Here is a 12,430-nt window from a genome sequence, read left to right on the forward strand (position 1 = left end):
CGACAGAACTATTACCACTCATTTTAACTCTTAAAAGTTGTCCGTGAATGCGTCACGAGTTCAAAAAGTGAATTACGCACACAGCTTCACTGCGTACGTATCTTCAGCACCACCGTTATGCTGCCGCCGTACTACGTGGAAAAGCTAGCTTTATAGTTTTAAAAGAGTTCCGTGACACGATTTTTAGGCCTGCACTGCAGCACGTTTTAAAGCACTGGGATCGCTTAATTTTTTGCAAGCTTTCTACTGAGCTAGACATCCAACGATATTAAAAACAAGATATGCTCACGTTCCCTTGAAACAGAATCGATCAGACTATTGCACATATCGGTTGGAGGACTTACTAGTGAATACTTTTACTATACTTTTACCAGATCATCTTCCTTTCAATACGGCACACAGTAGTAAATCCTAATGTCATCTACGACATTAGGCTGTCTGTAATCAACTAAAGAAAGCTAGATTATCCTATGAATCTTCTTAAGACAATTTTTCCAGTCTCTTAAGGAGGCTAGGAAAGGGAAATTTATGCCGTTGACCTAGCATTGCAGCGGCCACCTAAGCTCGTTGTTTACATTTCTTGCACCGCTCATCGTCTTCTAGTTTCATTATTCAAACGCAAAGCATTTGCAAATATGTCTTCTTTTGTATATTTGTGAATTTATTCATTTACCGCCAAAACAAGCGCTTTGTGCCTGCCGAAATGGCAAGACAAGCGCTGAACAGATCGCAGAAGCAGACGACAGCGAACAGGTTATGACTAGCGCCACTCTGCTCGTACGTTCTTTCCCTAGCGGCAAAAGGGGCGAACTAGACCAGGCGTGCTGGAGGAGGGAGATCTGTGCAGGTCTGTAGTTCAGTAGGTCGTGGTGCGAACAACGTTTGTGCGGGTGGACAGAGACGCCGATGCGTGCAGAAGCGTGCCACGTTTTGCTCGTGTTTCTTATTTGTGTGCCAGGAAAATGCTGCTCGCCTTCTGAGCAAACATACCTGCAATGGAACAATGAAACGGCAATGAAACAAGAAAAAAAAATTACCGACGATTACGTTACTTCCTAATGCGAAATTTGAGCGCAGCAAATAAGCTGTTTCACCTTTTCGATAGATTGAGGTAAAGAAATCGAGCAACACATGTATGCGCTATCACAGAATTTTTTTTTCACACGTATTCCTTTAACAAAGACTCCACTAACAGTTCTTGACAGTCATGAAGGAAGCTTTGTGGTCGGAGAAATAGACTGATATATGTTCGACTTGGTACACCAATGCTTGATTCTCAAAGACGAGATCTATACAAGTGCCTCGCGAGGTTGTCACAGCCGTGGGACGCGTTACGAGCGAGAGGAACGGGATGTTCTCCCGCATAAGTGTTAGGAAATTGCTGTTTGTCTTTATGTCAACATTAAAGTCCCCCACTACTAACATCGGTGTGGATCGATGGACGGTTAATGCGAGTTGCAGGAAGTGCACGACGTCTTTCGTGAGTGCGGTAGCGGACTCACGAAAGCGGTATCAGTCGGTCGCTGCTAGTGCTGGGGGGATGAAAGGGGGGCAGAGCTGGTTACGAGGCCGACGATAACGCCGACGACGACGCGAAACCCAGGAACGGACGCCAAAGAACCATTTGTGTAGCCAGCCCTCCTCCACAGTCTCTCCTCCTCCCTTCCATCATCCTCCCTCGCCCGGAGAGCCGACAGCGCGCATGCGCGGCGGCGGAGCAGATTCGTCGGCGAGCTGGTTAAGAGGCCGACGACAACGCCGACGACGCGAAACCCAGGAACGGACGCCAAAGAGCCATTTGTGTAGCCAGCCCTCTTCCACAGTCTCTCCTCCTCCCTTCCATCATCCTCCCTCGCCCGGAGAGCCGACAGCGCGCATGCGCGGCGGCGGAGCAGCAGATTCGTCGGCGAGCTGGTTACGAGGCCGACGACAACGCCGACGACGACGACAACGCCGACGACGACGACGACGCGAAACCCAGGAACGGACGCCAAAGAGCTGCGCTCTAAAACACGAGAAAGAGACGAAGTGATAGCTAGGGAGGGTGCAGCGCTCTTCCTATCACTTAGTCTGTTCTCACTCCTGTTTTTTTGTGTTATTAAATATTTGCGAGCATTCTACGTCAAAATAGTGTACCAGACCACCACCTTTGAACTTCGTGCGCATTTCCTAAGGGATATAAAATTGTTACAGTAATCATGTCAGGTCATCAAAGATTTTTTGGAACTGCTGAACTTGACAGAACAGAATGCAATTCAAAAGAACCTGAATCTTTTTGCATCACAACAAACGACAAAGTCGCTGCGAGTAACTCTGATGTGGACTTTAGACATTGTCGATGATCTGCCGCGTCCAGGTGCGCTCTATGTTTCGACAGCCAAGTTAAATCAAGATCCACTGGAGGTAAGGCACACTATTCACATTTGCTGCGACTGCACACACATTGCACTATTTGCTAGGAAATTCCCTCTCATGTTTTTTTCAGCAATACATTAGACTAGTGCGTTCCTTCGGTTGAGATGAGTCCCATCCTACTATAACCAACTTCACGCAGATATTCCGCCTTCTAAGCCTGTATACACCTGTTGAAACAGCGCTACGTGGTAGTGTGGACGGTGTGCCGGGACCTGTGCTCGTCGGCATCAACGACACATTCAAGCAGATGAGAGAACCCTGCAAGTAAAAAAAGTAGTCTTCGCAATTCCATTGAGGCGACGTTGATAAGTTGCCTGGAGTGAAGCAGCTCACCAGAATGTGTTTGCAATGAGCATAGCAATGAGCAATGAACATAGGGGAAAATGTTTATTATCTGTGTGGATATGTTATTCGTAAAGTCACAAAGGGCGCCCCATGTGATCCATGCATAACGGACATGGGCTTTGAAGTCCCAGCAGTTGGCTGCGACAGTTACCTGAGTGCAGAAGTCTCAAGCAAGGTTCCTTAAAGCACCCGACGCCAAAAATGCTGGGCTTTATGAAGACTGCTAACAAAAGTGTGTCGGCTTCCCTGAATGAGGCAGGCCTTTGCGGAGAGATATTTTGGAAGGTTTTAGATTATCTAGAGGGGTGCTGCCTCCCTCTTCTTGGTTGTGCAGCGCATATGTTCGCGTTCACGTGCGAAGTACTGAATTTCTTCATTGTTATGCGGATGCAGTTTTACTCCAGGGATACAAATTGTCAACTAGAAAGCAGTCGCAAGGTAGCTGTAGCAACCAAGAAAGCGTGTCTGTTGTGAATATCGATGCATAATGCTTAGATTCATCAATCTGGCGTTGTACTGGTCCTATTCTTTTTTTCGTGTGTACATAAAACATGCCACTAACGTAAAGCCTCACTGTCCTCTTCATTCGCCTATTAGCTGCTTTTTACAGAGTGTACAATGTAAAAATGGCTGTGGCTTAGCTAAGGTTAAGCCCAGGATGCGAAGCATACTAGCCTTTATTTTAGTTGTTGAACCACTGTTTAGCCTGGTGAACTGCTGTTGCTTGGCTATATTTGGTTCGGCTAGACGAAGAAACAACTCATGCGTTACTCTGCTTCGCCTTCAAGAGTGGAACGCGACAGCGTTCCCGTCGACCCGCCAAGGGGTGTAAGACAATGGGCTACGGCGCAGCGACTACGCGCCCCGCATTGGACGCGGTGAGCGTCGAGCAACGCAGCCTTCGGCGCGGCAACGAAATGTGCGCCTGAGCAAGCGACGCACGTCTGAGCCTTAGAAACAGCTCGTTTCTAAGGCAACACAGCATTCACTAGAAGCGCTTTTGTCCAGCTTTGAAGCATCGTACTCGTGGCTCAGTGGTAGCGCCTCCGTCTCACACGCCGGAGACCCTGGTTCGATGCCCACCTTGCAAGAGTTGAGCCAAAGCCACCTAGAAACAAGCGCAGCTGCTTATATACCGCCGCGAGCGACGGCGCGAGTTGGAGCCCCGTTTCTCCTCTGTCGTGACGTCACGGTGTCACGTGGTATGGCATGGGGGTCAAAGGTCATTAAAGGCGACACCGCCGCGCCTGAGGAGCTGGGTTGAGCTCTTGTAATATGCTTCGCATAAAAGGCTATTCTTTGAATATTTAGCGCCACGAAGTGCAGCAAACAAAAAAAATTGCGGCATTGAGTCGGCGGCGCGCTGCTGCTTTGGGAAGCTTCCGCAGCCAAAGCAACGGAAGCTCTGCCGTCTCCTCGCGAGAGGAGACGGCATAGGGTCAGTCCGCCTGGGGGCGCTGCTCCCAGGCGGAGTTTTACAACTGACTAGTAGCGATGATTGGACCGCTGATTGCAATGGCGATGGCACTTACGGAAACGACAAATTCGCATGAGTCGGCGATGCGCCCGTAAAGTTGGCTTCGCAGCGGTGCGGATCATTTGACGTCATTTTTCGCGCTCGGCCAATAGCGGTGCGAGCGGCGCCGGAAAAGGTATGCGCAACTGCTCCCTGCGGGAGCATATATTGGAATACTACGCGCGTGCACCCAGCGCCAGCCATTCTGGAACGTGCAGAAAAGGTACAGTTTCCCTTCACTAAAGTTGTTTCTTTATTCTATGGTGAAAGCAGTGTTTTGCATGGCAGTTATACTCTCGGCGGTAAGCTCTGCCGTTTGTTTTCGCGGTCGTGCGGTCTGTTTAGTATGACGTGCGTCTTGTACGTGGTAAACGGTTCTGTGAGACATGCTGAAGTGGTTTTAAGGCGTCATGGCCGGAGTTTCTGCTGGGGTTGGGGTGGACGGAACACGCAGCGCGATGTGTGCACGCATATTTGAGCCTACAATCTGCCTCAAAGATCAATTCTGTATTTCTGAATGTTCCATTCACTAATGTGACCTTATTGCAGTATTATCCTTTATTTCTAAGCTGCGGTTTAGGAGCCATGAACCATACGCGACGATAGTAACAGCGTGAGTACCGTTCTGCTACGATAGGAGCTGTGATGTCATACTTTGACAAGCGTTCAAACTGTTCGCTGCATGTTACATTGCGTGACTTCTTGGTTCGATGGATGAGGTTTCCGCCGCTGAATAAAGTTTCGGCTAGTAATAGCAGCATACCTTACAGTATGAATTAAGCTTGTCCAGCAAAGGGACTGTTAACGAACTGCGTGAGCATCCTAAGCAGTAGTAAGTGCTGGATTACATATATTTTTTGTTCTATATACCGCATGGTCCAAGCATACGGCATCAGCGGTTAAGGCTAAACACCATGAGCGCGATTTTGTGCGCGACAGCGATGAGCGACGGGCTCGAGCGACGGATCGGGCCGTCGCGTGAACAGATCGCTCGGTCTTGTCGCACGATCGCTCGGTTCTGCAAATCTAGAATTCGTCGCCCGGAAGTGCTATGAGCGACTAGCCAATAGCGGGAAGCCGGAACTGGATGTACATAACTCAAGTACTTCTGATTGTCGCACGGAACGAGCAAACGATTGAATTTTTATACGTGCAAGGATAAGAACCTACTGCAAGACTTTCACAAGCATTTTATGCTGCTTTTTACAGTAAAACACATCAACTTAAGTTATTAAAGCACGCGTCACGCTAGTTTGGGCGCCTATATTGCTGCCCTCATACCGGCAACACTGGGGAGTCGTCGCTCGCATGGGGTACGACTTGTACAGGCGCCAATACACTTCGACGTGACCCGGCGCGCTCGGTGGTTGCGCTACGTCACGCCAGGTCGGCTACGCTATAAAGAAATATTTTTTTCTCTATGGCTACGCTATGGTAGCTAGCCCTTCTAGCCACCATAGCTACGCCGCGCACCTGACGCAGCTGGAGTAGCGCATGCGCAGAACACCGCGCCGCTCCGTGCCGCCTGTCGTGGAACATCGAAACCAACCTTTTCGCGCGCTTTCTCTGTCGGTAGCGATTGCCACCGCGGACCGGATTGTTGCTCGGCGATGGCACGGATGCAGACACATTCCGCAAGACGATTCTCGCGTTGTTGCGTCGTCCGCGTCGCAAGAGGAACAGGTCTCTCTACAAAACACAGACACGTGTCCGCTGCCACTCCTTTTCGTCGCTTCAATAGCTTTCAGTTCACGAGTATAGCGGTCCCTCAGCCGTTTCTATAGTTTCAGGCATTCTTCCACTGAAACAGGGAAAACAATACAAACAAACAGGCGCTGAGTGCATAGCATGTCCGGAGACGTATGCACACACGGGCGTAGCATTGATGCTCCTGTTGAGAGGCCGGAGTACAAGCGTACATGCTCCCACACGTCATTTTCCCGCTCCGCATCCCAGTAGTCCATTCTTTTGGTGCCGTAGACACAAGGGTGTTGCTGGACAGCGTCCAGAAAGTTTTCAATTTCGGAGCCGCAAAGGTCGGGCAGGTGTTGGCTGAATGATGGCGGCCCCCTCCCACTTTTAATATGCTTCACCGAGTAACTAAAATGCACTGCGGCGAAGAAGCAGTACATTTGTATTGAGTGAATAAACAAATGGTTTTTACAACAGTACAGAAATAAACGCGCACCATGCATCAGTCTACCACACGGAAGACCGTTGCAACAAAAGGTAGCCGATTCGCACAGGCTGTGTAGCCCACTTATCAGTCATAAAGAGTATTATGTGCAATTCAAAATTTCAGACACAGAGAAATATGTTTATATGTTTACATTCGCACTCCTTGCGTAATAAGACTGCCAGAACTTCCACAACAGAAAGTAATTTACAACACACAAACGCAAAGAACAAAGACATATGCCACGTTTTCAACTCGGTTGTCATGCAAATGACATATAGCATGGAAAAACGTGAACATGCTGTGTATTAGCATCGTAAACTTCATACTAGGCAAGGAGCACACCACAATCCCGCGGCAGCTGCTAATGAGACCAAAACAGGAGCACATGTCTGTGAATGCGCAAATGGAGCCTCCTTCGCACGACTGCACCCCTCGTTACAAGCACAGCACACCAACTCGCCCACCAGCATGTGCTCAGTGACAGCAACCACACATTCAGCACTGAACATTGGGCGGTCGACGCAGTCGCATTTGCATGACTTGTCGCTAGCAGCACATCTCTCGATGTCCGTTAAGCAAAGGTGGACACGGCGACGCCACATCGCTGTTCGCTGAACTGCGTTGCCGATGCGATAGGCCACTTCGACATTTCAGTTGTCACCTCCGCAGGGTTCTCAAGGAAGCACGGGCCACACAACGCATATTCTGTAGCGCCAGAACTCACGTAGGCCAAAGCCGCACTGCCGCACTACCACTACTCACAGCTTTCTGCCAAGTAATACAGAACCTACAAGCAACGCAAGCACAATCACATGAGCAATGTTGAACAATGCGCGGTCCAGAGAACGAACACGCCACGGCGTCGCTCGGCGCCACCATCGCACCTTCTCAAAAATCCCTAAACGATCTTGTTCCTAGGCACCTAGGATCAGGTCACGTGATGTATTTTTGTTCAACATTTAGACGCACGCATACGATTTACAGATTGACGACATTTGGCAGTATTTTGTCGGTGCACTGGCTCTTTTCCCAGGTATTTCGGAGCAGAGTGGTGAGTACACAAATTACGACATGCCTAAAATAATGAGCTTGTTGTGCCTTTGAATGCCCAAACTGAGCACAAACAAGTTCATATCCAACGCTATCTTTTCTCGCGAGCTGTTAACGACATAAGCAATCAGCTGAGACAGTTGTGTGCTACACTGGATGTGTCGCTTTCCTGCAATGGCGCAAATTTAAAATGACTGCTGTGATTGTGATTGGTTCAGCAGGCCAAGTAAAGCATGGCAAACTTCGAGTTTAACCTTCCATTGACCATGGACCAACTCTTGAGATCCGAGAGTGACGGGCAGTATTATGTCAAGGACGTGGTGCCGGCTTGTGAGATCGGAGCAAAAGTTGAGGGTATGTAGCGAGCTGTTTTAATTTGCCCCTTCAGCGCAGTGTAATCCGTGCACTGTTCCTTGAGTCATCTTGCCTGTACTTTTGTCTTTGTGCTTAGAATGGCTCTCCAAGAAAGGACTCTTCAATACCAAATTCCTTGTTGATTCCTTTGATCTGCTTTACAGCGTCATCAAGTAAGTCAGACATTACTCTTCTCTTGTTTTTGAGCGCTTCGGAAACTAGCTCTTGTGACGCTGCACTGGTCGTGTCAATTTGCAGAAACTTTCGCTCCGTTGACGAGAAGGTGATACTAAATGCATTTGACCTGGCACTCTTGGGTAAGTACTTGCGTCGGTAGCTTGCCGCTTTGTTCATTGGCAATTTCATATCTGTACTGCAAAGCTCACATGTTTTCGCAGGTGTTTCAAAGGTGGAGTCAGACTTGACAATACTGCTGCAAGATTCTGACGCAGCTTTAGATTTCGACACCAAAAAGCAGGCGCAGAATCACCTCAAGATGTCTTGCTACGTGCTTTGTCACCTCATCAATCTCGTTGAAGCTGAAGCCAGCAAGCCGTCGTCAGATGTGGCCGTGAGCGCATCAAAGGTATGTACAAGTTGTACACATTTTGTTATCCTAAACAGGCACGTCGTTAACTGATTTCGCGCTGTGATGTTGACTTTTTAATGGTACATGTGTTTGTTACTCGTGGTAAACACAGCTTTATGTTTCCGCCTTTTACAAACCCACGAGGTATCTTCCCTGCACAACAAAACCTCCTTCATTAAGGTGGTCTGCATGCTTCTATGCTACTACACACAAGGTGCAAGGTACTTCTGGCACCCTACAAGTCGAGGATAATTAGGCGTGATGATGGCAAGCCACTGTGTGACAGATGCCTATGATGAGCACACATGCACTGGCATCGTTATAGGGTCGGCAAAGTGTTCCATTGAATTTGAGCTCTGTTCCTTCACCATGGTGGCATGGAAATAGAAGGAATTTCTGTTTGGCAGGGAAGTTGACTTGGAGGTTTTGCAAATGGACTTAGAGTTTTATCATTAGCGAACAAAAGTTATTGTTAATTTTTAATGCCTTTCTCTTATTTTTATAATATTCTTGTATGTGGATGCTAGTATGGTTGCTGGATTGAAGCATCCAGATCTGTTTTCTGAAGGAGATTGTTTTGTGCAAACTTCTTAATGTTATTTATGCAACTTCTTTCGTTATGCATTAGAGGATATAATAAACAGTTAGTTTGGGTAAGACTGCATGTCTTTACCATGCAGAGAAAGCTGACAATGTTGAAATGGTATCATTTCATGATGACGTGGTGAATAAGCTAGTTTGTAGAGTACTTGTACTACATACAGACTGGGATACATAGCCAAAAAATGACACAGGGACAATCAGGAACACAGGACGAGCGCTCGTCCTGTGTTCCCGATTGTCCCTGTGTCATTTTTTGCGCTATGTATCCCAGTCTGTATGTATCCCACCAACACGCCCAAACTTCTTCCACGCTACTTGTACTACATTCTGTAATCTTTCCTCTTTGTTTTTCCCAGGCAGTAATCTTGAGGATATTGCTGAGGCAGAGCTCTAGCCTATGTGTGTATGTCATTCTGCTTTATTTCAGTTAAATTTCTGTGAATGAAGACTTGTGTAGAAATTCCAAACTACCTGAAGTATAGCCTAAGCTGTACAGTACAGTCAGCCACAAATGCTCATCGACCAGGTGATCTAAAAAAATTTTAAATTTCTGAGCAGCCTGCACCAGCAGCCAATAAAACTGTACATCACAATGTTGTTCCCATATACTAGCAAAGGTTGTAAATGCAAATACTAGGCTGTGTTGTCAGGCAGCAGATATATTCAGCCTTTTGCCAGATTCCATGGTTCGTAAACTTTTGTGGTTGACTGTCAGTGTACCATAGAGAATATAATAATCAATCAATTGTTTATTTAACATGCCTACAAACAACCCCAAGATATGAGTGCTGGCACACTGGCAAGAAAAATAAAAACAAATACAGGGAAAGAAACATAAAATAAAAAATGACCATTATGAAAAGAAACAGTTTACAATCTACAAAAGCCATGGTGAGTTTGCTGCAGAAAGAGGAAGAAAAACGCAAACAATGCATGATAGTCAATAAAAATAAATGAATCAATCCAGCCTTTAGATTATGTGCCCAGAAGAAAAGGAAATAATGCATGCACAGAAAAGTCATTTTGGCATAATATTGACACAGAAAAAAAAGAACAAGGAAGGTTGACAAAAGCTCTTATCCGTTGACGAAGGAAAGGTAAACTGATCATCAACAGAGGATTAGTGAGCAAGTACAACGAGAAAAAGAACTGTACAGCTAAAGGTACAAATATAAGGGAAAGTGGTAAAGAAAGGGGAAACGATTCATGTAATATATATGTAAATGCAATACACCAAGAACATTATTTGTACGGAAAAGAAAGAGAAAAAAAAGCCACTGGTACATTAGACATATCACCAGGAAAGGTGAAAATGTACTTAATTGCATGGTGAAAGAGCGCACGTATATGACAAAAACTAGCACGCGACAATACAAAGCTGAGGACAGGACGACCAAAACGACTGGTGAAAAATATAAAGATCAGGGAAATAGGTATTATACAGATTTTGAATTCTATACACAGAAGAATGTTTGCTGGGACAAGCAGGAACCTAGAATAATCAGTGCACCCCCGTGACCTTCTGCAGAAACAGAAGTGTGACATAATTAAGTAGCTCAGTTCAGGTAATTAACAATAGCTCCACTGCCCAGGGTTGATGAAATGAAAGATCTTGGTGTGTACTTGGACAAAATGCTAAGCTTCTCTTCACATGCTAAATATGCAAAAGAATATGCCCTTCGTGCTCTTGGAAATGTTTGTCCTATGTCCCACGGTTTCAACTCCCCTGTTGCCTTTCTGAAATTGTATTCTACTGTGTGCCTTCTGCTACTGGAGTATGCCGCTGTAGTTTGGGGTGGATGTGCAAATCTAATGGTGGCCTCCATAATTGTGGCTTCCAGAATAAATTGATATATATTTTCAAGCACCACTTTTGCTGTTCCGGCTACCATAGCCCAGCCCTCGCAATTATACCACAATTCACACAAATAAAACCAAGCGTATTAAATCAGACCTTTTGTTGCTCTATAAAGGGGTCCATGACATTACGCATTGCCCAAAGCTTTTTGCTCATGTGCAATGTATGTGTATGTGTACTCGATGTCTTAATTGTGTTATTGCTGATTTTTCGCTCATTAGGCAACTGTTTATCCAGTTCTTGTGTTATTATAAATTCGTAAAAAAAATTTGTCATAGCTTTTGGTTGTAGTTGTTTTGCATTTGTACCTTTATTGTTTTCGTTTCTCTGTGCATCAGAACTCCTGGGTGCATTAAATAATGATGATGATGATATATTATTATTTATTATTATAAACTGTAATATAATAATAAACCATTAACCAAAAGATCAGGCATCAGGAACTGCAGTGGTTAGAACATCTGAGTCACACGACTCAACCAGCTTTACTCAAAGCACTAAGGCTTTAGATTTATAACAGCAAAATTTGGAGCATTGAAATAAATGTTTATTGTAAGCTAAAAGGTAGCACATTGCATTAGCATGGTGTCTTTATTTATATATACATTAAATCACCAACATGCTTATACTGACCTCATTTGTTCTTGTGTGGCGCTGGTGCCTTCATGAGATCATAAACTTTTTCTGTATTTGTTGATTCTGGGTCGCATAATGTGCGATGGCTATTGCCTATGAATGATGGCTAGCAGCAGTGCAAGCTTTGCTCAACATTCCTTCCATGCCATTGACCAGTAAACAGCATAATTTTTTTTACAGATTCTGTCAAACTTGTTGATGGGATTTGTTCTGTTTTCCCATTGCAGAGTCACAAGAAAGTGAAAAACATGAAGTTTCTTGAGTGGGAGTCACAGAAGCTGAAGGCTGTCCAGTGCCTCAAGAATATACATGAGCTTCCCCTCCAGTGCCTGTGGTCACCACAGCCTGTTGACGAATATGTGAAGTGAGTCAGCCGTCGGTGTTTGTCATCCGCCACTGGTGGCTCAGTGGCTGCGACATTCTGTTCCTAAGTGCAAAGTTACAGGCTCAATTCCCAGCTGCAGCAGCTGCGTTCTTATGGGGCGGAGTGCAAAAGATGCTTAAGTACTCCAATTTAGGTGCACTTTAAAGAAATGCAGGTTATCCAAATCGGTCCAGAGCCTACAGTGTCTCTTGTAAGCAATGCGTTGCTTTGGCACATTGAAGAAGCACTGACATGACAGTTTCAAATGTTCATTTCTTGCTTTAAATGAAGGTCCTCGACCTTGAAAACCTGGAATAAAAAAAAAAACAATTCAATGGTACCGAGGTTGGAAAATGAAGATGGATTGTTACATAGCGAATTTCGTTAAGTCGAGGTTCATTGTATCGAGGTTTGACTGTATACCATAAATCGTGAAATAGCAAAAAAGAATATATATATATATATATATATGTATATATATTTGCAGGCTCCACTTGTTTGCAAAACCTGTGTCTGCCAAA

At 45.6% G+C, this 12,430-nt stretch overlaps 1 protein-coding gene across 5 annotated transcripts in view; it reads left to right on the forward strand.

Moving 5' to 3' along the window:
* The first annotated feature begins 4,428 nt into the window (after nucleotides 1–4,428).
* Nucleotides 4,429–12,430, forward strand: part of LOC135912966 (condensin complex subunit 1-like) — a 75,094-nt gene continuing 67,092 nt past the window's right edge. For 3 of the 5 annotated variants that reach the window (XM_065445586.1, XM_065445590.1, XM_065445591.1), the window contains exons 1-6: nucleotides 4,471–4,499; nucleotides 7,727–7,859; nucleotides 7,957–8,032; nucleotides 8,118–8,176; nucleotides 8,258–8,445; nucleotides 11,773–11,909. In XM_065445586.1, coding sequence (XP_065301658.1) covers nucleotides 7,739–7,859; nucleotides 7,957–8,032; nucleotides 8,118–8,176; nucleotides 8,258–8,445; nucleotides 11,773–11,909 — 581 coding nt within the window. In that variant the 5' untranslated portion in view covers nucleotides 4,471–4,499; nucleotides 7,727–7,738. The other 2 variants (XM_065445587.1, XM_065445589.1) reach the window with 2 other exon arrangements.

The sequence above is a fragment of the Dermacentor albipictus genome, unplaced genomic scaffold, assembly GCF_038994185.2.
Source record: "Dermacentor albipictus isolate Rhodes 1998 colony unplaced genomic scaffold, USDA_Dalb.pri_finalv2 scaffold_13, whole genome shotgun sequence".
Lineage (NCBI taxonomy): Eukaryota > Metazoa > Arthropoda > Arachnida > Ixodida > Ixodidae > Dermacentor > Dermacentor albipictus.